At 48.6% G+C, this 25,272-nt stretch overlaps 1 protein-coding gene across 4 annotated transcripts in view; it reads left to right on the top strand.

Annotated features, from left to right (window-relative positions):
• Positions 1-24,708, top strand: part of tcaim (T cell activation inhibitor, mitochondrial) — a 30,910-nt gene extending 6,202 nt beyond the window's left edge. Inside the window, exons 4-11 of one of the 4 annotated variants that reach the window (XM_080193965.1) lie at positions 1,723-1,972; positions 8,047-8,169; positions 13,144-13,241; positions 15,594-15,685; positions 18,957-19,189; positions 20,444-20,575; positions 23,012-23,145; positions 23,958-24,708. In XM_080193965.1, coding sequence (XP_080050091.1) covers positions 1,723-1,972; positions 8,047-8,169; positions 13,144-13,241; positions 15,594-15,685; positions 18,957-19,189; positions 20,444-20,575; positions 23,012-23,145; positions 23,958-23,977 — 1,082 coding nt within the window. In that variant the 3' untranslated portion in view covers positions 23,978-24,708. Of the gene's footprint in view, positions 1-1,722; positions 1,973-8,046; positions 8,170-13,143; positions 13,242-15,593; positions 15,686-18,956; positions 19,190-20,443; positions 20,576-23,011; positions 23,472-23,957 lie in introns of those variants that run through there. The other 3 variants (XM_080193963.1, XM_080193966.1, XM_080193967.1) reach the window with 3 other exon arrangements.
• The last annotated feature ends 564 nt before the right edge of the window (positions 24,709-25,272 follow it).

The following is a 25,272-nucleotide window of genomic DNA, read 5'->3' as shown; positions in this document are numbered from 1 at the left end:
CAGTGCAGAAGGTGGCCATTTGGCCCATCAAGTCTGCACCAACCACAGTTCCCCCCAGGCCCTATCCCCGTAATCCAAAGTGTTACCCTGCTAATCCCCTGACACTAAGGGTCAATTTAGCATCCACCTAACCCGCACATCTTTTGGAACGTGGGAGGAAATCGGAGCACCCGGAGGAACACCTTGTAGACATGGGGAGAACATGCAGACTCCGTACAGACAGTGACCCAAGCTGAGAATCAAACTCAGGTCCTGGCACCAAGAGGCAGCAGGGCTAACCACTGTGTCACCACACAACAGTGACTTCATTTCAAAAGTGCTTTGTAGCCTATGAAGTGCTTTGTGATATGCTGAGGTACTGAAAGGCGCTATAGAAATGCAAGTTCTTTCTATTCTCATGTTTTGTACCTCAAAGAACAAAGGAAAATACAGCACAGGAACAGGCCCTTTGGCCCTCCATCCTGTGCCAATTATGATGCCCTAACTAAACTAAAAAAACCTTCTGCTCTTGGTCCATATCCTGCTATTCCCTCCCTATTCTTGTACCCATCCAGATACCTCTTAAATGTTGCTAGTATGCCTGTTTCCATCACCTCCTCTAACAACGCATTCCAGGCATCCACCACTCTCTGCTTGAAAAACTTAGCACACACATCTACCCTAAACTTCCCCCCTCTCACCTTGAATCCTGCCCCCTTGTAATTGACACTTCCACCCCGGGGAAAAAGCCTCTGACTCTCCACCCTGTCTATGCCTGTCATAATCTTGTAGACCTCTATCAGATCTCCTCTCAGCCTCTGTCTTTCCAGTGAAAACAATCCAAGTTTATTCAACCTCTCCTCATAGCCAACGCCCTTGAGACCAGGCAATATCCTGCTGAACCTTCTTTGCACTCTTTCCAAAGCTTCCATCTCATACTGCATGTTCACTATTTGTCAAGGTGGGATAGGGTGAGTGTATTCCTCTGGCATGAGGAGTGTGGATGTACAAGACCATAATGTGCTGATGCAGTGTGTGCAAGTGTTTTCCTGCATGCACTGGTGCGGTGTTGGAAGGACTTCCCATTGGATCAGCTTCACCATTTGATCATGGCTGATATGCTCCTCATCCCCATTTCCCTGTCTTCTCCCCATAACCCTTTACCAATTAAAAACCTGTCTAACTCCTCCTTAAATTTACTCACATTCCCAGCATCCACTGCATTTTGGGGTAGCGAATTCCACAGATTCACAACCCTTTGGGAGGAGTAGTTTCTCTTCAACTCTGTTCTTAATTTGCTATCCCTTATCCTAAGACTATAACCTCGCGTCCTTTCAAATCACTCCATGGCCTCATTGCTCCTGTTCTCTGCAAACTCCTCCACCCCACAATCCTCAAAGCTGTCGGCATTCCTCCTGGATTTTCTCATTCCAGTGGTGACGGCCTGGGCCCTAAACTCTGGCATTCCCTCCCTGCGGCCTGAAAGGGCACTGGGAGTAGATTCAATAGGAACTTTCAAAAGAGAGAAATACCCTTTGCAGGGCTATGGGAGGGAAGAGCAAGGAGTGAATGTGGAACAATTCCCAAAGAGCGAGCTCAATCAAGCACATCACCAGCCCCTGTGTGGCCCATTCGATAATCACACATTCTGTTGTTATAAGTTTACTTTAACTCTGAAAAAAGTTTAATTTCAATTGTTTCTTCTTCTGGCTCAAACTACTAAGATCAAATTATTTGTTTCAGGATTCCAAGCAGTCACTTTCACACTGCAGAGTAAGGATCTCCTCACCACTGTCCTGAAGATCTTGCGATCTTGCAACTTATCCACTGAGCAGGTGCAGCACGCCCTGGCGGACAAGGACCGCGAGCATCAAAATGAGACGGTTACATTCAGCCGGCCAATCCGATGGGATAAGAGCTTCTACTCCTTCACTGGCTATAGGGATCCAGAGGAAGAGTTGGACTCCACCGTCCATATGGAACCTGCTCTCGGGTACATTAATCTGTCATTGCTTAACTCGTCTAGGTTGTAAGGGTTCTGTACTTATTGCTGAGGGAGTGCCGCACTGCCAGAGGGTCAGTATTGACGGAGTGCCGCACTGCCAGAGGGTCAGTATTAATGGAGTGCCACACTGTCAGAGGGTCAGCATTGAGGGAGTGCCGCACTGTCAGGGAGTCGAAGAACAAAGAAAATTACACCATGCTGCATGACTTAACTAAAACCCCCTACGCTTCTGGGGACGATATCCCCTTATTCCTATTTTATTCATGTATTTGTCAAGAAGCCCCTTAAAAGTCACTACCGTGTCCACTTCCACTACCACCCCCAGCAACGAGTTCCAGGCACCCACCACTCTGCTTAAAAAATCTGCCTCATACATCTCTTTTAAAACTTGCCTCTTGCACCATAAACCTGTGCCCCCTAGTAATTGACTCTTCCACCCTGGGAAAAAGCTTCTGACTATCCACTCTGTCTTTGCCTCTCATAATCTTGTAGACTTCTATCAGGTCTCCCTTCAACCTCCGTCGCTCCAGTGAGAACAAACCAAGTTTCTCCAACCTGTCATAGCTAATGCCCTCCGTACCAGGCAACATCCTGGTAAATCTTTTCTGTACTCTCTCCAAAGCCTCGACATCCTTCTGGTAGCGTGGCGACCAGAATTGAACACCATACTCTAGCTGTGGTCCAGCTAGTGTTTCATGCAGTGCCGGCATATAATCTCCCTGCTTTATGGGGCGTTGGCACCAGTATTGGGGCAGGTGGGACCTGTTCAGATGGGATGGTCTTGGTCTGATCTGTGTTGGGACCAGAATACTGGCGAATTGTATAACTAGGACTGTAGATAGGGCTTTAAACTAATTGAGGGGGGGGGAGGGTGCAGGGGTGGGAGAAATTGCAATGTCTAAAGTAAAAGAGAGGGTACGGGCACGGGAAAATGTTGAGGATGTCCCAATAACAAAGGGAATAGGGGGCATGAGAAAGGTTGGTAGCGTTCCTTCAAATAGGGTCCAGATAAAGGCTGGGATAAAGACACTTTACCTGAACGCACAAAGCATTCGGAACAAAGTGAATGAGCTGGTGGCGCAGATCAGCACAAATGGATATGATCTGGTGGCCATTACGGAAACGTGATTGCAAGGTGACAGGGACTGGGAGCTGAATGTCCAGGGGTATCAAGTGTTTAGGAAGGATAGACGGGAGGAAAAAGGGGGTGGGGTAGCTCTGCTGATTAAGGATAATATCAGAGCGGTAGTAAGGGAAGGTATAGGCTCCAAAGAGCAGAACGTGGAATCGTTGTGGGTGGAGATAAAGAACAGTAAGGGGAGGAAGACGCTGGTGGGTGTGGTCTATAGGCCCCCAAATAATAACTTGGAGGTGGGGCGGGCTATAAACAAGCCAATAAATGATGCGTGCAGAAATGGAACGGCGATAATTATGGGGGATTTCAATCTACATATTGATTGGTTGACCCATGTCGGACGCGGTGGGCTTGAGGAAGAGTTCTTGGAATGCTGCTGGGATAGTTTCCTTGAACAGTGTGTGATAGAACCGACGAGGGAGCGAGCTATCTCAGATCTGGTGTTATGTAATGAGGCAGGTAGAATTAGGGATCTTGTTGTGAGGGATCAATGTATGGTTGAGTTTTTGATGCAGATGGAGGATGAGAAAGTAGGGTCCCGAACCTGTGTCCTCTGTTTGAACAGAGGGGAGTACGATAGGATGAGAGGGGAATTGGCAAATGTAGATTGGTTGGTAGGACTGCTGAGGAACAGTGGAGGATCTTTAAGGAGATCTTTTTCGGTGCTCAGCAGAAATATATTCCAATGGTAAAGAAGGAACGTAGGAGAAGGGATAATCAGCCATGGTTATCGAAGGAAATAAAGGAGAGTATTAAATTAAAAGCTGATGCGTTTAGAGTGGCTAAAAGTAGTGGGCAAGTAGAAGATTGGGAGAGGTTTAAAAATCAACAAAGATTGACTAAGAAGTTGATGAAGAAAGGAAGGATAGACTATGAAGCTAAACTAGCACTAAATATAAAAAAGGACAGTAAGAGTTTTTACAAATATGTAAAGAGGAGGAGGCTGGCTAGAGTGAATGTTGGACTCTTAGAGGATGAGAGGGGGGATTTAGTGGTGGGAGATGAGGAAATGGCTGAGGCCTTAAATAAGTTTTTTGCCTCGGTCTTCACGGAGGAGTACGCGAATAGTTTGCCAGATATTAAAGATAGAAGGATGGTAGGAGTTGAGGGCCTGAATGCGATTACTGTCACTAGAGAGGTAGTGCTTGATCGACTAGAGGGACTGATGGTGGACAAGTGCCCAGGACCGGATGGAATGCATCCCAGGGTTCTGAAGGAAATGGCAGGGTGATAGTATATGCCTTAGTGATTATTTACCAAACTTCGCTGGATTCCGGGGAAGTGCCGGAAGATTGGAAAACGGCTAATGTTACGCCACTGTTTAAAATAGGTAGCAGGCAAAAGGCAGGGAATTATAGGCCGGTTAGTTTAACGTCTGTTGTTGGAAAAATGCTTGAATCCGTCATCAAAGAAGAAATAGCGAGGCACCTAGAGAAGAATTGTTTGACAGAGCAGGCGCAGCATGGATTCGTTAAGGGGAAGTCGTGTTTGACAAATTTATTGGAATTCTATGAGGATGTGACGAGTGCGGTAGACAGAGGGGAACTGGTGGATGTGGTTTTCAAAAGGCGTTTGATAAGGTGCTGCACAAAAGGTTGCTTCAGAAGGTTAGGGGGCATGGAGTTGGGGGTAAGGTGTTAGCGTGGATAGAGGATTGGTTGTCTAATAGGAGGCAGAGAGTAGGTATCAATGGGTGCTATTCTGATTGGCGGTTCGTGACTAGTGGAGTGCCGCAGGGATCGGTGCTGGGGCCTCAGCTATTTACCATTTATATAGATGATCTGGAGGAGGGGGCTGAGTGTAGGGTGACGAAATTTGCTGACGACACCAAGATGAGTGGAAAAGCAAATTGTGCGGAGGGTGTGGAAAGTCTGCAGAGGGATCTAGATAGGCTGAGCGAGTGGGCGAGGACCTGGCAAATGGAGGACAATATTAGCAAGTGTGAGGTTATCCACTTTGGCAGGAATAATAGTAGGAGGGATTACCATTTAAAGGGCGAAAAGCTGCGGCATGCTACGGTGCAGAGGGACCTGGGGGTCCTTGTGCATGAGTTGCAAAAACCCAGTCTGCAGGTGCAGCAGGTGATCAAGAAGGTGAATGGGATGCTGGCCTTTATAGCGAAGGGGATAGAATATAAAAGCGGGGAGGTCTTGCTGCAACTGTACAGGGCACTGGTGAGGCCGCAGCTGGAGTACTGTGTGCAGTTTTGGTCACCGCACTTGCGCAAGGATATACTGGCCTTGGAGGGAGTGCAGAGGAGGTTCACTAGGCTGATTCCGGAGATGAGGGGGTTGGACTATGAAGAGAGACTAAATAGACTGGGTCTGTACTCGTTGGAGTTTCGAAGGATGAGGGGGGATCTTATAGAGATGTATAAGATAATGAAGGGGCTGGATAGGGTAGAGGTAGAGAGATTCTTCCCGCTCAGAAAGGACAACAGGACTAGAGGGCACAGCCTCAAGATAAGGGGGGGGTGCAGTTTAGAACGGAGTTGAGGAGGAACTTCTTCACTCAAAGGGTGGTGAGTCTCTGGAATTCTCTGCCCATTGATGTGGTGGAGGCTACCTCGTTGAATATATTTAAGTCACGGGTAGATAGATTTCTGATAGACAAGGGAATTAAGGGTTATGGGGAGAAAGCGGGAAAGTGGAACTGATCCACTTCACATCAGCCATGATCTTATTGAATGGCAGGGCAGGCTAGATGGCCCACTCCTGCTCCTACTTCTTATGTTCTTATGCTGTTAAATTCTGTGCAACAGCTAATTAAGGCAAACCTCCCGTCAGCCTTTTTAACCAGCTGAAGAATGTCTTATTACCTTCAGGGATCTTTAGACACGCATACCAAGGACTCTCTTTTCCTCTACACCGCTCAGTATTCTCCTGTTTATTGTGCATTTCCCTTCCCAAATACATTCCCTCGCATTTGTCCACACTCAATTTCTTTTGCCACTTTTCTGCCTTCCTGACCAGTCCATTATTATCTTCCTGCTGTCTACGGCTCTCTTCCTCACTATTAACCACATGACCACTCCTTATATCATCCATCAACTTCTTGATAATACCTCCTAATGTTCAGGTCGAAGTCTTTGACATATTCCATGAAAAGCAAAGGACCAAGTACCGAACCCTGTAAAATTTCACTGAACAAAACCTTCCACACAGTCAGGGGACTGAACTGTCTTCTGGATGAAACATTAAACCATGGCACTATCTGCCATCTAAAGGGCTTACAAAAGATCTTATGGGACTATTTCAAAGTAGAGAAAGGGAATTCTCCCTGGTGTCTGATCCAATATTTATCCTGCAATCAGTATCTCACAATCAGGAATTCTCCCTGATGTCCGATCCAATACTTATCCTGCAATCAGTATCTTAGAAAACAGATCTTCCAGCCATTATCCCATTGCTGTGTGTGGGAGCTTGCTGTGTGCAAAGTGGCTGCTGTGTTTCCGACATTACAACAGTGACTTAGACTTCACAAAGTGGCTGTGTATTGTTTTTGGACATTCTGAAGTTGTGACTAATTAACTACTTAGTTCTCGAAAATTAATGATTGCTTTGCAAAAAAAAATTGAAATCGTACAGGACAGAAGGAGGCCACTCAGTCCAACATGTCTGCTGGCTCTTTCAAAGAATACCTAATTAGTCCCACTGTCCTCCTTCTCCCTGCAACCCTTTCCTTTTCAAGTACTCATCCAATTCTCTTTTGAAAATTACTGTTGAATCTGTTTCACTTCCTGCATTGTCCTGTCAGACATGAGATTTGCACAACCTTACTTAAAAATTAGTTCTTTTTAAAGTTTAAAGTTTATTTATTAGTGTCACAAGTAGGCTTACATTAACACCACAATGAAGTTACTGTGATTACCCTTAGTCGGCCCAGTGGCACTTGTTCAGGTACACTGAGGAAGAATTTAGCATAGCCAATGCACTGAACCAGCACATTTTTCAGACTGTGGGAGGAAACTGGAGTGCCAGGAGGAAACACACGCAGACACGGGGAGAACATGCAGACTCCGCACACAGAGAGACTCAAGCCGGGAATCAAATCTGCTGCTATGAGGCAGCGGTTCTAACCACTGTACCACTGTCATTTTAGGTTATTCTATCAACCTTGTTAAGCAAAAAAATAAATTTGACAAACTTTCATCCAAGTTGGTAAGATATAGGAGCAGAATTAGGCCATTCGGCCTATTGGGTTCATTCTGCCATTTGATCATGGCTGATCTGTTCTTCATCCCCAGTTTCCTGCGTTCTCCCCATAACCCTTCAACCCATTCCCAATTAAAAATCTGCCTAATTCCTCCTTAAATTTACTCACTGTCCCAACATCCACCATTTGGGGTAGCGAACTCCACAGATTCACAACCCTTTGGGAGAAGTAGTTTCTCCTCAATTCTGTTTTAAATTTGCTACCCGTTATCCTAAGACTATGACCTCGCATCCTAGAATGCCCAAAAAAGGAAGCTCTCGCTCCACATTTACTTTATCCATACCTTTTATCATCTTGTATACCTCACTTTGATCTCTCCTCATTCTTCTAAATTCCAGAGTATAGGCCTCAACTGTTCAATCTCTTGATTTACGACAAACTGGAATCTAAAATAAAAACAGAAAATACTACAAAATCTCAGCAGGTCTGACAGCATCTGCGGGGAGAGAATAGAGCCAACATTTTGAGTCCAGCTGACCCTTTGTCAGAACTGTTTTTAGTTGCGGGGCAGTCTTGAGGAAACCAGGGCTTCCACTGGGAGAGTAAGGATGACAAATGGATATTATATTTTTTATTATGTTATATAATTATAATATTATTATATGCTTTTTCTCAAGATGACACTGGAGCATGGCAAGAAACAGTCCTTTTCACTATATCCCAATGCATGTGACAATAATAAATCAAATCAAAATTAATATTCACTTTGCAGGGTGTGGCTGCAGAGAAATCAAGCCTCTGCCTCAGAGAGATTAACTGCTAGTATTCCATTGAGGGCTGAGCTCCATCGGTTAAAAACAGAGCTGTGTCAACGATTGGAGATCAACGATATCAGGTATTAGTGCTAAAAGAAAGCAGGAAAGGAGTGTGTGTGATTCTGTGAAGTTGGGAATGGGTAGGGTATTGATTTTCACTCTAGCTCTGGGGGGCAATTTCATCATCTCAGTGTGGCTTTCTGTGCATCTTTTTAACCAGGTCCCGATTGACGCTATCTGCACGCACTGAAGCTGAAGCAGATTGTCTGCGGTTTTGGACCCCAGCTGAGCTCCTGATTCCATATGCTCTCCATCACCAAGTCCAGCCACATGCACCTCCCTCTCTGCACAGAGCTCAGCCTATCCATTGCTGAAACTTACATCTATGTTTCTGTTACATCCACACTCACCTACTCCAACTCTCTCCTGCTCAATCTTCTGCTTTCCAATCTCCCATTTTTCATAACGAAAAACCATTGTTCAGATCCAAACGTGATCCAAGTTCCCTATCACTCACTGTACTTACTGACCTCAACTGGTTCTCAATCCCACAATACCTGGAGTTGAAAATTCTCACCCTTGTTATTCAACGGGTGGCACAGTGGTTAGCACTGCTGCCTCACAACACCAGAGACCCGGGTTCGATTCCTGGCTTAGGTCACTGTCTGTGCAGAGTCTGTACTTTCTGCCTGTGTCTGTGAGTTTCCTCCGGGTGCTCCAATTTCCTCCCACAGTCCGAAAGACATGCTGGTTAGGGTGCATTGACCGTGCTAAATCCTCCCTCAGTGTACCCAAACAGGCACCCGAGTGTGGCGACTAGGGGATTTTCACAGTAACGTAATTGCAGTGTTAATGTAAACCTATTTGTGACTAATAAATAAACTGTACTGAACCCCACCGTGCTTTCTTTACACCCTAGTTATGACTGAAGCACTACAATTCTTCACCCTCGCCTTTCCTTGTCCCTCATATACTCTATGATTGGTATGTTTTGTCTGTATAGTGCACAAGAAACAATACTTTTCAAAGTACCTCAATACATGTGACAATATTAAATGAATCAATCAACCACCCCACCCTATCTTTGTAATCTCCTGCAGTCTTGCAACTCTCCAATTTCTCTGCATTCTCCCTTCTTGGCCCCTTGAGCAGACGCAGTTTTTATTTGCTCCTCCCTTGGGGAATCTACGCTACAGCTGCCTGAGTCCCGAAACTCTGGAATCCTTTCCCCGCACCTCCTCTACCTGCCATTCCTCCTCTAATACACACCTGAAATCTTACCTCTGGCCATGGTTTTGGTATCTATCCTAAAGCCCCAAATGTGACTGTTTGGATTTTGTCATTAACCAATCCTGTGGAGGAAATCCTTGGGACGTGTAATTGAATTCAAGGTGCTATATAGATACAGGTTGTAGTTGTAGGTACAAGTTCTGAATTCCACCCAGTTACCAAGTGTCCCGCTGTTTGTTTTGCTTTGCACACAATTAGTCAAATTATTTCTTTAGAACATAAGAACATAAGAAATAGGAGCAGGAGTAGGCCATCCAGTCCTTCGAGCCTGCCCCGCCATTCAGTAAGATCATGGCTGATCTGTCGCTGCTCAGTTCCGCTTTCCCGCCCTCTCCCCATAACCCTTAATCCCCTCTCCTATCAAAAACCCATCAACCCGCGTCTTAAAAATATTTAGCGAGGCAGCCTCCACCACTTCAACGGGCAGAGAATTCCAGAGATTCACCACCCTTTGAGTGAAGAAGTTCCTCCTCAACTCCGTTCTAAACCGCCTCCCCTTTATCTTGAGGCTATGCCCCCTAGTCCTACTGTCTTTTTTGAGCGGGAAGAGTCTTTCCACTTCTATCCTATCCATCCCATTCATCATCTTATACGTCTCAATGAGATCTCCCCTCATTCTTCTAAACTCTAACGATTACAAGCCCAGTTTATTCAGCCTCTCCTCATAGCTCAACCCCCTCAACTCCGGTATCAGCCTAGTAAACCTCCTCTGCACTCCCTCCAAGGCCAAAATATCTTTGCGCAGGTGCGGCGCCCAAAACTGCACACAGTACTCCAGCTGCGGCCTCACCAATGCCCTATACAGCCGCAGCAAGACCTCCCTACTTTTATACTCAATCCCCCTCGCTATGAAGGCCAGCATCCCATTCGCCTTCCTGACCACCTGCTGCACCTGCAAGCTGGGTATTTGCGACTCATGCACAAGGACCCCGAGGTCCCTCTGCACCGTCGCCTGCTGCAGTTTTTCGCCCCGTAAGTAATAGTCCTTCCTACCATTCTTCCTACCAAAGTGGACCACCTCACACTTGCCAACATTAAATTCCATTTGCCGTTTCCTGGCCCATTCGCCCAGCCTATCTAGATCCTTCTGCAGACTCTCCACACCCTCCGCACAATTTGCCGTTCCCCCAATCTTGGTGTCATCAGCGAATTTCGACACTCTACACTCGGTTCCGTCCTCCAGATCATCTATATAAATGGTAAATAGCTGAGGCCCCAGCACCGACCCCTGGGGCACTCCACTAGTCACCATCCGCCAATCCGAATAGCACCCGTTGACCCCCACTCTCTGCCTCCTATTTGACAACCAATCTATCCACGCTAACACCCTACCCCCAACTCCATGTCCCTCGACCTTCTGCAATAACCTCTTGTGAGGCACTTTGTCAAACGCCTTCTGAAAATCTAGAAAGACCACATCCACCGGCTCTCCTCTATCCACCGCCCTAGACACATCCTCATAGAACTGCAGTAAATTTGTCAGACACGACTTCCCTTTAATGAAACCGTGCTGCGTCTGCTCTATCAAGCAATTCCCTTCAAGATGCCTCGCAATTTCCTCCTTAATGACAGATTCTAACATTTTACCTACCACAGATGTTAAACTAACCGGCCTATAATTCCCTGCCTTTTGCCTGGCACCCTTCTTAAACAACGGCGTAACATTAGCCGTTTTCCAATCATCCGGCACTTCCCCAGAATCCAGCGACGTTTGGAAAATAACCACCAAGGCATCCACTATCACCTCCGCCATTTCTTTCAGAACCCTCGGATGCATTCCATCCGGTCCTGGGGACTTGTCCACAATCAGCCCCTCCAGTCTGTCGAGCACCACCTCTCTAGTAACAGTAATGTCATTAAGACCCTCCAGTCCTACCACCTTTCCATCGCTAACACCTGGCAAATTATTCATGTCCTCCTCCGTGAAGACAGAAACAAAAAAGTTATTCAATACCTTAGCCATATCCCCATCCCCTACCACTAGGTCCCCTTTCTCATCCTCTAAGGGACCAACATTCACCATAGCCAGCCTCTTCCTTTTTATATATTTATAAAAACTCTTGCTATCCTTTTTTATATTAAGCGCTAGCCCAGCTTCATAGTTTCTCCTACCCTTCTTTATCAACTTCTTTTTCAATCTTTGTTGACATTTAAACCTCTCCCAATCCTCTTCTCGCCCACTACTCTTAGCTACTCTAAATTCCTCCGCTTTTAGTTTAACACTTTCCTTCACCTCCTTCGTTATCCACGGCTTATTACCTCTCCTCCTACTATCCTTTTTGACCATCGGAATAAATTTCCGCTGAGCACCAAGAAAGATCTCCTTAAAGATCCTCCACTGCTCCTCAACAGACCCTCCCTCCAACGCGCTCCCCCAGTCCACATTCGCCAATTCTTCTCTCATCCTACTGTACTCCCCTCTATTCAAACAAAGGACGCGTGTCCGGGAACCCACTTTCTCCTCCTCCATCTGCACCAGAAACTCCACCATACAATGATCACTCTCCCCAAGAGGATCCTTCACCACAAGGTCCCTAATTCTACCCGCCTCATAGCACCAGATCCAAGATAGCTCGCTCCCTCGTCGGCTCCAACACACACTGTTCGAGGAAACTATCCCGGCAGCATTCCAAGAAGTCTTCCTCGAGCCCCCCGCGTCCAACATGGGTCGACCAATCAATATGCAGATTGAAATCCCCCATAACTACAGCCGTCCCATTCCTGCACGCCGCACTTATTTGCGCGTTAACAGCCCGCCCCACCTCCAGATCATTATTCGGAGGCCTATAGACGACACCCACCAGCGTCTTCCTCCCTTTGCTGTTCCTAATCTCCATCCACAACGATTCCACCCTCTGCTCCTTGGCTCCAATATCATCCCTTGCTACCACCGTGATGCTATCCTTAATCAGCAGAGCTACGCCCCCCCCTTTTCCCTCCTGCCTATCCTTCCTAAACACTTGATAGCCCTGTACATTCAGCTCCCAGTCCCTGTCACCCTGCAGCCACGTCTCTGTAATGGCCACCAGATCGTATCCATTTGTGTCGATCTGCGCCACCAGCTCATCTACTTTATTCCGAATGCTTCGTGCATTCAGATAAAGTGCTTTCATCCCAGCCTTCACCTGGACCCTATGTGCCGCAACGCCACCAACTATACTCACGCCCCCTACTCCCTCTATTATTGGGACATCCTCGGCCTCTTCCCTTACATGTACACTCTCCTTAACTTTAGACCTCGTACCATCACCTACCCTCGCACCCTTTAATTGCAGCAGTAACCAGCATTTTTATTTGAAATAGTGACTTTAACATCTTTTATATCAGCCTGAGAGGACAGGAGAGCTTTGGTTTCATGCTTTATCCGAAACGTGGCACTTCTGACAGTGCAGCACTCCCTCAGTACTGACCCTCTGACAGCGCGGCAGTCCCTCAGTACTGACCCTCTGACAGCGCGGCAGTCCCTCAGCACTGACCTTCTGACAGCTCGGCACTCCCTCAGCACTGACCCTGAGACAGCGCGGCACTCCCTCAGCACTGACCCTGAGACAGCGCGGCACTCCCTCAGCACTGACCCTGAGACAGCGCGGCACTCCCTCAGCACTGACCCTGAGACAGCGCGGCCCACTGGCAGCAGATTGTTCACAGAAATATATTTACATCCTGTCTCTCACATTGGTCTCCGAGAAGGTTTAGAAATATTTCTCAATTGGCGTTAATGCGCTAAACTGGGTAACTTGCTTTGAATTCTGTTCTCCGTCTAGATGGCAACGATATTGGGGATTAGCTCATCGATGCAGCCAACTTCACAGCCTCACACGTTTTGCCAAGCAGAATTCTCCAGTATTGCACCATCTCAAAGGTTTGTCTTCAGTTAAATAGACGTTCGCAACAGATAAATGGCACAGAGCGACACCCCCAGACAAAACTCATCCTTCGTGTCATCTCTAGCCTCATTACAGTGACGTCATTTGCTGCCATGGTTTGCCAGAATGCTACCATTTCCCACCCCTCCAGCATCCACAGTTCCAGATTTCCACTCTTCTTTCTGTGGAAAGTTTAAGTTTATTTGTTAGTGTCACAAGTAGGCTTATATTAACGCTGCAATGAAGTTACTATGAAAATCCCCTAGTTGCCATACTCTGGCGTCTGTCCGGGTACACAGCGGGAGAATTTAGCATGGCCAGTGCACCCAATCAGCATGTCTTTGAACTGTAGGAAGAAACCGGAGCGCACAGAGGAAACTCATGCAGACACAGGGAGAATGTGCAGACTCTGCACAGACTGTCACCCAAGCCAGGAATCGAACCCAGGTTCCTGGAGTTGAGGCAGCAGTGCTAACCACTGTGCCACCCCAGAGAAGTACTTGCTACAGCATCACTTCAGAATGACCTGGCTTGAATTATAAAGTCCCCTCATCCTGGACTCTCCCCATCCCCCTCTTCCCCACCCCACCACCACCCTCCCCCCGCCAAAAGAGGAAATAGTTTCTCATCCTCTCTCCATCCTATCAGATCCTTCTGTTATCTTTAATATCTCAATTAGATTGCCCCTTCTTCTTATTTATTGGGGGGAAATACAACATTAGCCTGTGCAAGTTGTCCACATAATTTAACCAAATTAACCCTGGTATCTTTCTAGTGAATCCGCACTGCACTCTGTCTGAGGTCAACCTCTCCTTCCCTGAGGTGTGGGGCCCAGAACTCACCCCAGTTACTCCAGAAGGGGCTCTGACCAATTTAAAATGGAACTCTGCAATGCATCACGTTCTTCCTCCTCGTGTCTATATAAGAACATAAGAAATAGGAACAGGAGTAGGCCATCTAGCCCCTCGAGCCTGCCCCGCCATTCAATAAGATCATGGCTGATCTGTCGTGTCTCAGTTCCACATTCCCGCCCTCTCCCCATAACCCTTAATCCCCTTGCCTATCAAAAACCTATCAACCCGCGTCTTAAAAATATTTAGCGAGGTAGCCTCCACCACTTCAACGGGTAGAGAATTCCAGAGATTCACCACCCTTTGAGTGAAGAAGTTCCTCCTCAACTCCGTTCTAAACCACCCCCCCTTTATCTTGAGGCTGTGCCCTCTAGTCCTACTGTCCTTTCTGAGCAGGAAGAGACTCTCCACCTCTATCCTATCCATCCCATTCATCATCTTATATGTCTCAATGAGATCTCCCCTCATTCTTCTAAACTCTAACGAGTACAAGCCTAGTTTATTCAGCCTCTCCTCATAGTTCAACCCCCTCGACTCCGTTATCAGCCTAGTAAACCTCCTCTGCACTCCCTCCAAAGCCAAAATATCCTTGCGTAAGTGCGGCGACCAAAACTGCACACAGTACTCCAGCTGCGGCCTCACCAGTGCCCTATACAGCTGCAGCAAGACCTCCCTACTTTTATATTCAATCCCCCTCGCTATGAAGGCCAGCATCCCATTTGCCTTCCTGACCACCTGCTGCACCTGCAGGCTGGGTTTTTGCAACTCATGCACAAGGACCCTGAGGTCCCTCTGCACCGTCGCATGCTGCAGTTTTTCGCCATGTAAGTAATAGTCCTTCCTACCATTATTCCTACCAAAGTGGACAACCTCACATTTGCCAACATTAAATTCTATATGCCAGTTCCTGGCCCATTCGCCCAGCCTATCTATGCAGACTCTCCACACCCTCCGCACAATTTGCAGTTCCACCAATCTTGGTGTCATCAGCAAATTTCGACACCATACACTCGGTTCCCTCCTCCAGATCATCTATATAAATGGTAAATAGCTGAGGCCCCAGCACCGACCCCTGGGGCGCTCCACTAGTCACCAACCGCTAATCCGAATAGCACCCATTGACCCCCACTCTCTGCCTCCTATTTGACAGCTAATCCTCTATCCACGCTAACACCCTACCCCCAACTCCATGCCTCCTGACCTTCTGTAATAACCTCTTGTGAGGCACCTTGTCAAACGCCTTCTGAAAATCAAGAAACATGGGTTTCCATCAGCTGCTCCGGTTTCCTCCTACAGTCCAAAGATGTGCAGGTTAGGTGGATTGGCCATGTTAAATTGACCTCAGTTTTGGGGGGATTAGTAGGGTAAATATGTGGGGTTACATTGAAAGTGTGGGATTGTGGTTGGTGCAGACTCAATGGGCTGAATGGTCTTCTTCTATACTGTAGGGATTCTATGATCTTCAATACACTCTATGTTTGTTTGTTCCTTTCACAGGAAGTACTCTAATCTTTGCTGATAACTCGGGAATGAATGCAGCGGGGCATGTTATGTTGGGGACAGCAGATGTCCATCATCACTGGAGAAAAGTAAGTAAAATTAACAATAAAGATAGCATTTTAGGACACTGCATACATTTTTACATTTAATGTATTGACATGAATGACTAAATCTGGTCATGATTTAAGGAAGGAATTCCTAAGATTAGGGCTCAGGCAGCTGAAGACACACCCATCACAGTTAGAATCATATTGCTTTACAGCATGGAGACAGACCCTTTGGCCCAACTTGACCATGCCGACCCTTTTTTTTAATTCCTGAGCTAGTCCCAATTGCCCGCCTTTGGCCCATATCACTCTATATCCATTTTACCAATATAACTGTCTAAACGTTTTTTAAAAGACAGAATTGTGCCTGTCTCTCCTACTGCCTCTGGTAGCTTGTTCCAGACACTCACCACCCTTTGTGTGAAACAATTGTCCCTCTGGACTCTTTTGTATCTTCCCCTCTCACCTTAAACCTGTGCCCTCTAATTTTAGACTCCCCTCCCTTTGGGAAAATATATTGACTACCTAGCTGATCTATGCCCTGCATTATTTTATAATTCTCTATAGGATCACCCCTCAGCCTTCTACGCTCCAGAGAAAATAGTCCCAGGCTATCCAGCCTCTCCTTATAAACTCAAACCATCAAGTCCCCAGTAGCCTACTAGTAATCTTTTCTGCACTTTTTCTAGTTTAAAGAACTAGAATAGTGGGATTGAAGGGATACTCAAGGAGCCAGAATTGGAGGAGTGTAAAGATCCCAGAGGGTTGTATGGCTAGAGGTGATTAAAGGAATACGGAAGGAGTGAGGGCATGTAGGTAGTGGTATTGTCACTACAGTAGTAATCCAGAGATCTAGGGTAATATTCTGGACTCCTGGGTTCGAATCCCACCACGGCAGATGGTGAAATTTGAATTCTGTGAAAAGAAAATCTGGAATTAAGAATCTACGGATGACCTGAAACCATTGTCGATTGTCGGAAAAACTCATTTGGTTCACGAATGCTCTTTAGGGAAGGAAGTCTGCCATCTTTACCCTGGTCTGGCCAAAATGTGACTCCAGGGCCACAGCAATGTAGGTGACTCTTAAATGTTCTCTTGTGGGCAATTAGGGATGGGCAATAAATACTGGCCAACCAGTGACACTCATGTCCTGTAAATGAAAGAAAGGGATGAGAATTGTAAAGTCTAGTCATTACTGGCTGGGAGCCAGTATACCTCAGTAAGCATTGGGTGTGTGGGTGGGGTGGGGGGGTTGGGGAGTAGGGGTTGGGGGGGGTGTGTGGGTGGGGTGGGGGGGGTTGGGGAGTGGGGGTTGGGTGGGGTGGGGGGGGTTGGGGAGTGGGGGTTGGGTGGGGTGGGGAGTGGGGGTCTGGGGGTTGGGGGTGTGGGGAGTGGGGGTCGGGGGGGTGGGGGTCGGGGGGTGGGGAGTGGGGGTCGGGGGGTGGGGTGGGGAGTGGGGGTCGGGGGGTGGGGTGGGGAGTGGGGGTCGGGGGGTGGGGTGGGGAGTGGGGGTCGGGGGGTGGGGTGGGGAGTGGGGGTCGGGGGGTGGGGTGGGGAGTGGGGGTCGGGGGGTGGGGTGGGGAGTGGGGGTCGGGGGGTGGGGTGGGGAGTGGGGGTCGGGGGGTGGGGTGGGGAGTGGGGGTCGGGGGGTGGGGTGGGGAGTGGGGGTCGGGGGGTGGGGTGGGGAGTGGGGGTCGGGGGGTGGGTGGGGAGTGGGGGTCGGGGGGTGGGGGGGTGTGGTCGGGGGGTGGGGTGGGGGTGGGGGGGTGTGGTCGGGGGGTGGGGTGGCGGTCGGGGGGTGGGGGGGTGTGGTCGGGGGGGGTTGTTGGGGGGGGGTCGGGGGGTGGGGGGAGGGGGGTGGGGGGGTGTGGTCGGGGGGGGTTGTTGGGGGGAGGGGGTCGGGGGGTGGGGGGAGGGGGGTGGGGGGGTGTGGTCGGGGGGGGTTGTTGGGGGGGTGGGGTCGGGGGGGGGTTGTTGGGGGGGTGGGGTCGGGGGGGGGTTGTTGGGGGGTGTGGTCGGGGGGGGTTGTTGGGGGGGTGGGGTCGGGGGGGGTTGTTGGGGGTGGGGTGGGGGGGTTGTTGGGGGTGGGGGGGTGGGGTGGGGGGGTTGTTGGGGGTGGGGGGGTGGGGTGGGGGGGTTGTTGGGGGTGGGGGGGTGGGGTGGGGGGGTTGTTGGGGGTGGGGGGGTTGTTGGGGGTGGGGGGATGGGGTGGGGGGGGGGTTGTTGGGGGTGGGGGGATGGGGTGGGGGGGGGGTTGTTGGGGGTGGGGGGGTGGGGTGGGGGGGTTGTTGGGGGTGGGGGGGTGGGGTGGGGGGGTTGTTGGGGGTGGGGGGGTGGGGTGGGGGGGTTGTTGGGGGTGGGGTGGGGGGGTTGTTGGGGGTGGGGTGGGGGGGTTGTTGGGGGTGGGGGGGTGGGGTGGGGGGGGTTGTTGGGGGTGGGGTGGGGGGGTTGTTGGGGGTGGGGGGGGTGGGGGGGTTGTTGGGGGTGGGGTGGGGGGGTTGTTGGGGGTGGGGGGGTGGGGTGGGGGGGTTGTTGGGGGTGGGGGGGTGGGGTGGGGGGGTTGTTGGGGGTGGGGGGGTGGGGTGGGGGGGTTGTGGGGGGGTGGGGTGGGGGGTGGGGTGGGGGGGTTGTTGGGGGTGGGGGGGTGGGGTGGGGGGGTTGTTGGGGGTGGGGGGGTGGGGTGGGGGGGTTGTTGGGGGTGGGGGGTGGGGTGGGGGGGTTGTTGGGGGTGGGGGGGTGGGGTGGGGGGGTTGTTGGGGGTGGGGGGGTGGGGTGGGGGGGTTGTTGGGGGTGGGGGGGTGGGGTGGGGGGGTTGTTGGGGGTGGGGGGATGGGGTGGGGGGGGGGTTGTTGGGGGTGGGGGGGTGGGGTGGGGGGGTTGTTGGGGGTGGGGGGGTTGTTGGGGGTGGGGGGGTGGGGTGGGGGGGGTTGTTGGGGGTGGGGTGGGGGGGTTGTTGGGGGTGGGGGGGGTGGGGGGGTTGTGGGGGTGGGGGGGGTGGGGGGGTTGTGGGGGTGGGGGGGTTGTTGGGGTGGGGGTGGGGGGGTTGTTGGGGGTGGGGGTGGGGGGGTGGGGTGGGGGGGTTGTTGGGGGTGGGGGTGGGGGGGGTGGGGGGGGTGGAATTGGCAAATGGGATTTGCAGAGTTTCAGATGTGCCCAAGAGACAGGAAGTGGAAGTGGAAGTGGGAGCGGGAGGTCAGCTGGCCAGCAGCATTTTGGGATTGTTGGGTTTGAAGTAACAAAGGTAAAATGTTTAAGGTGTGAATTTTACACCGTGTATTGATGCAGTAAACGTTTAATCTGTTATTACTTGAAGCTGTTGGAGAGGTTGCCCATCTACTGTGATCTTCACAGTAACGTTTCTCTGTTGAAAGAGAGGACCAGCTATCTTCTGGGAGATGTGGAGTTAATTTACGACGAAGACCTGCAGCCAGTCACGATGCTTGAGGATTATTACAGAATGTTAAAGATCTTCCATCAGAATGTGGCTGTCACACAACCTCTGTTTCACCCACGAAGTCTAAAAGGATTGCAAATCATTTTAGAAACGTGAGTAACCCCTTCAGTAGCTCCCGCGCTCAGCGGGTGACAGGAGGAAGAGAATGTTGTCCTCACGTCTCAAAAGATGAAACCTACCCCATTGCTGGTGCCCAGTTTGTATTGATGCTGTATTAAAGCAGGACTGGGCTAACATAATGGCAAGGCACTGAATTCAAACTGCCTATTGTACACCCAGTATGTTGTATATCAGTGATGCTGTGGAGTGTGCCTTTTGGGTTTTTGGGAAAAGGATGATGAAGTCAGAAGATTGGGGAGGGGGAGGAGGGACGGAGGGTAGGGGGTTGGTGAGAGGGGGTGCTGGTGGGAGGAGGGTTGGGGGGAGGGGGGTTTGGGTCCACAGCATGGGGGTGATTATCTGGACTGCCCACTGATGATTTGACCAATCACACCTGACAACAAGAATCATTCCATCAGACCCTCGACCTGTGAGTTGTATTTATCTCCAAGTTTGTTGAGTTGTCTTGCCTCCGTCTGAGAAAAACCTCAAACAGGAAATGCATCCATTCACGTAGATTTTGCAACCTGATATTTAAATAATCGAGGTGGCTCCATTAGTAATTTGCCCAATGTGAGGTTTAATTCCCACAAATTGAAAATAATCCCAGGTTTGATTTCTTGTCCAAAGCAATCTTGGCTGAGGAGAGAAAAGAGATCACTAATAGAACACAGAACATTACAGTGCAGAACAGGCTCTTCGGCCCTCGATGTTGCGCCGACCAGTGGAACCAATCTAATGACCCTCTAACCTAAACTGTTCCAATATTATCCATATGCCTATGCAATGATCATTTGAATGCCCTTAATCCACCTTTATTATTGTTAATGACCTTGATATCTATCCTTTCACATAGTCAGTGGAAGCCAAAGATATGAGAAGGGTTTAACGGGAGGGAGAGTTGGATATTACAGATCCCATGGCGTATTGTGAAGACGACAGGGGAACTCTTCCCAGTGACCTGGCCAATATTCCTCACTCAGCTGACATCACAAAAAGCCAATGATCTGGTCATTATCACATTGCTGCCAGTGGAACCTTGCTGTGCACAATCGTTCGCTGTGTTTCCTACGTGACAACAATGATTCCACTCTGGAAAAGTATGGCTTAGGGTGGGAAGCAGCCTGAGATATCCAGACGTTGTGAAAGGTGGTTAAGAGATTTTCACTTCTTCCTCCTCCTCCTCCTCCTCCATTCCTTCATGTGATTGCCGACACACTAACCAAATGCTGATACTGTCTTTTCAGCGACTTAACTGCTCCCAGCCTCCTGCAAGCGGGCCAGCTGAGCGTACCGGTGACGTGTGACCCCACCACCCTGCAGTGGTTTATTCAAGCTCATGCACAAAAAGCCAGGATGTACCTGAGGAGGGAGGAGGAGTAAGTGACAGATTCTCAGCAAGCTCATATTGCAGATGAGAGGGAGACAATTAAACGTGACCTGGCTTTCACTGCTTCCACATGTTTTTTGTATACGAGAGTAATTCAGTGACGGGATTAGGAAACAGCTTAAGCCATTTTAATTGTATTCAGAAAGAAATATGTAATTTTAACTCGAGTAAAAATGAGAATGCTTTGTGTCCCTTGGTTGTTTCTCGATTTGTATAAAATCTACGTACAGAAGCAGACCATTCAGCCCATCAGGCCTAAGTTGCTGTTTATCTTACAATTGCAAAATTTCACCCTCCATAACATTGTCCAATTCCACCCTGTCCTGCCTGGCTCATTGGCTGCTGAAGCTCTCATCTGCACCATTGTTACCTCTGGACTTGACCCTTTCAATTCTCCCCTGACCAACCATTTCCCATAGAACCCCTACAGTGCAGGAGGCCATTTGATCCATGGAGTCTGCACCGACAACAATCCCACCCAGGCCCTATTTCTGTAACCCCACATATTTACCCTGTTAATCCCTCTAACCTATGCATCTGAGGACACTAAGGGGCAATTTAGCATGGCCAATCAACTTAACCTGCACGACTTTGAACTGTGAGAGGAAACACGCAGACACGGGGAAAATGTGCAAACCTCACACAGGCAGTGACCCAAGCTGGGAATCGAACCCAGGTCCCTGGCGCTGTGAGGTAGTGCCACCATGTTGCCACCACTGTGCCACCATGTTGCCACTTGTAAATTTGAGACTATCCAAACTCTACACTTATCCCAACTCACACAAGGTCCTGTTCACCTGACACTTCCTGTCCTTCATGACCTTTCTTTCTGACCTGTGCTTATTTCCTGTCCAGCAATGCCTCCAGTATAAAATTCTTACCTTGTTTTTATATCCCTCCCTAGACTCACTGTGCTCCCTATTTCTGTAATCTCCTCCACAGTGACATTCCACAATATTGACCTGTTGCATGTCCTGACTTTAACCAGTGTCCAATGATGGCCATGGTTTCAGCTACCAAGACTAAAAGCTCTGAAATTCCTTCTCTAAACCTCTCTCGCATTCGTCCATTGAGATGTTTTATTTAAAACCTTCCCCTTTGAGCTTTTCATCACTCAACCCTTATCTTCCTCACGTGGCTCAGTGTCAGGTTCTGTCTGATAATGTTTCTGTCAAGTGTCTCGTGGCAGTTTACCAGGTTAAATGTGTAATATAATACAATTTGTTGCATGTGGTAGCTTTTATTTCAAAGTCAGTTTATATGACGCAGACTCTATGAAACAGTCTGTAGATTGCCATCCATTGGGGAATACTGGAGATCTGATAGATGTTTATAAGATGTTGAGAGGAATAGATAGGGTGGATTTTCAGAGGCTATTTCCCAGGGCTGAAATGGTCACTATGAGAGGACACAGATTTAAGGTGCAGGGAAGCATGTACAGAGGAGATGTTAGGGGTAAGTTTTTCACTCAGAGGGTGGTGAGTGAATGGAATCGGCTGCTGTCGGTGGTGGAGGCGAACTCGCTGGGGTCTTTTAAAAGACTTCTGGATGAGTATATGGGATCTAATGGGATTGGGGGTTATAGATAGGTCTGTGGCTTAGTAGGTATACAAGTGATCGGCACAACTAGTGGGCCGAAGGGTCTGTTTGTGCTGTAGTGTTCTATTCCAAGTATCTTTGGAAAAGGATTGAACGGTGTATAGAATCCCTACAGTGCAGGAGGAGACCATTTGGCCCGTTAAGTCTGATTCAGATTACCCAGGCCCTCTCCCTATACCCATAATCCCACATGTTTCCAATGTCCAATCTACCAAACGTACACATCTTTGGAGTATAGGAGGAAACCGGAGCACCCAGAGGAAACCCACACAGATGCAGGCAGTACATGCAAACTCCACACACAGTGACCCAAGCCGGGAATTGAACTGGGCCCTTGGCGCTGTGAGGCAGCAGTGCTAACCACTGTGCCACCATGCTGCTCCACGTTGCCTGACTTGCTGAATATTTCCAGTATTTTTGTTTTTATTTCCAATTTCCAGCATTGACAGGATTTTACTATAGTATTATAGTTTAAATTGTCCCTTTTCTGGGCTGAAGAGTTGATTGCCATTGCATTCAGTATCTCTTTGTTAGTGAGGTAATTACATTAGTATTGATTGTCCCTGAATTTCTGTGTTGAGTTTAATGGATAATTAAGGTGTAAATCCAAAAAGTTCTTAAAAATAGCAGGGAGGCTGAAGGTGAGAAATTGTTAATGTGAAGCGGCATAAATCAACCAACAAGTTGTGCAGTTTCACAGCTGATAGCGAATCCTTCATGCTAGCTGATTAATAATGCACATTATTAAAATTCCATTGATTTTCCAGCGAGGTTCAGCCCTGCTGTCTCTCTCCAGAATTGAATGGTATTTTTTTTGTCCAATTAGATTGGAAGTGGAACAGCAGAAACTGATCAGCGATTGCACAGAGAGATTTGGGCTGGAGAGAGTGTACAAGGAGCCCAGCGTGTCCAGACAGCAGATGGTGGAGTGCTGTCGAAGACTGCTGGAAAAACACCTCAGTGAGTTACACGGGATGCGCCTGTGTATTTCTCATTTCTATTCCGTGTTGCAAGACGGTGACTTGTGTGTCCCTTGGGACTGGAAACTATAACTGTGGATGATGGGAGAAGGAGACTGGACTATTGCTGTCCTGCACAGTCACAGCTGGGGAAATGTGTAGCTAACCTTGTTTGTGGAACAGGCAGTTGCGGGGGGCGGTTTTGGAGGAAATGTTTCTTACAGCCAGGACTGGGGAATCCTCAATTTCCAGCAAAGAACTGTAAAGCGATCTGTGTGAATTATAATATATGCATATAAATATTATAAATGTGCCAATGCAGCCCTATCATCAACTTCATTGCTCTCTCATTTCAACTGGTTCTGCATTATCATTTGTTACTGTTACATATTTACGTTGATTCACACAGAAACAGCCCACTGGCCCATGCTCAGTTTATACTCCTCACAAGACCAGGGCCTGCGTTGCTGTGGTAACAGACATTGCTGTATGCATGTTGTAGCCTGGGATTGTGATGACAGAGACTTTGACTCTCTTTCCATCACGTAGTTGATCAGGAATCTCTCCCGCTCTCATCTACCATTGTGAGTGTTGGTTGGATTTACAGGCTGATTATGTAACGAGCACCCCTTCCTTGGGTTCTGGAGTGGGACTTGAACCTGGAGCTTCCGCTTCAGAGACAGGGAGGTTCATCACTGCGCCACACAACCGCCCTTTAACCACCCAGAAAAGAGTTTTAACACCTCACATAACCATGTTGGTGAGTGAAGCTAATTCAGATTCTGTTTTCCTCCCTCCCCCACCCCCATACAGTCAAAGCTCATGGGCTTTAAGGAATATTGAGTGTGGAACCTGCAGCACGCACTGACAGAACAGAACCTGGATGTTTTAGAGAAAAAGTCCCAAAAACAACTTTGTGGGACTGCCATTCCCCAATGAGCGACTGAGTTTGATCTCCCAGCCAGTGTGTAAGGTGGCAGTGTCAGGGAGGATGGCCTGAGAGACAGAGAGCAGACGGACAGCGAGGACTCATTCAGATAGATTATGTTGGAAACAGACCTGCCATTGGCCCTAATTACAAACCCAACCAAAGACCTTACATTTCAATAGTACTTTTCACCACTCCAGGATGTCCCAAAATATCTTGCAGCCAGTTACTGGAGGGCACCAACTGTTTTAGCCAGTTAGTCCACAAACTGCAACATGTTAATAATGTTGATTTGAATGATAAACATTGGCCAGCACACCAGGGGGTGAGGGAGGGTTTGAAATAGTGACACCTGTTACTTGCTCCCACCTCAGGAGGCAAGTGGACCTGATACAAACTGTCAACTTAAAGACATCTCACAGTGCAGCGCTCACTCCCCTCTCCTCGCCCTCAGCACGCTGTTGGCACACGCTCCCTCGGCACTCGCTCCCTCCCTCAATACACCCTCGCTCAGCACATGCTCCCTCAGCACATGCTCCCTCAGCACGCATTCCTTCAGCACTGGAGCATCAGTCTTGATTTTTGTGCTCAGGCCTTCTGACAGGAAAGTGTAAGTATTACACCGCTCCCTGCCCCCCCCCCGTCCCCCCGTCCCCCCCAAGCCACATCTGGTGCCATTCTTTCTGGAATAATCTCAAATTGAGAAGCGTGATTTTAGAAATTGCTTCAGACCAAAATAAACATGAGTTGTAATTCAGGTGCAGCTATTGTGTATATTGTGTCTGAATGTGAATGTCCCTGACAAATGTACCATTAAACCAGCTCTCCGACTGCACTCTCAGATGGACCTCGTAAGATCCCAGGCACAATTTAAAAAGAGCAGGGGACAAGTCCTAGACTTGGCCAATATTTCTATTAGAAACACATTGTCTGGTTGTTATCATGTTGCTCTTTGTCAGATCTTGTAGGCACATTTCCTACATTGCAACACTGACTACATATCCAAAAAATACTTTGTTAGCATGTGTCACAGAGTTTTACAGCACAGAAAAAGACCCTTCAACCCATTGTGTCTGTGCTGGCCATCAAATATCTGTTTATTCTAATGCCATTTTCCAGGACTTGGTTCATATCCTTAGCTTGTGGGCTCAAAAAGTGCTTTAGAAATGCAGTGTTGGGTAGGCCTGTTTCTTTATTCTG

Source organism: Carcharhinus amblyrhynchos, chromosome 8 (genome assembly GCF_965287045.1).
Source record: "Carcharhinus amblyrhynchos chromosome 8, sCarAmb.v2.hapA, whole genome shotgun sequence".
NCBI classification, from domain to species: Eukaryota; Metazoa; Chordata; class Chondrichthyes; order Carcharhiniformes; family Carcharhinidae; genus Carcharhinus; species Carcharhinus amblyrhynchos.
The sequence above is the reverse complement of the archived record's forward strand: the minus strand, read 5'-3'. Positions and strand labels throughout refer to the sequence as shown.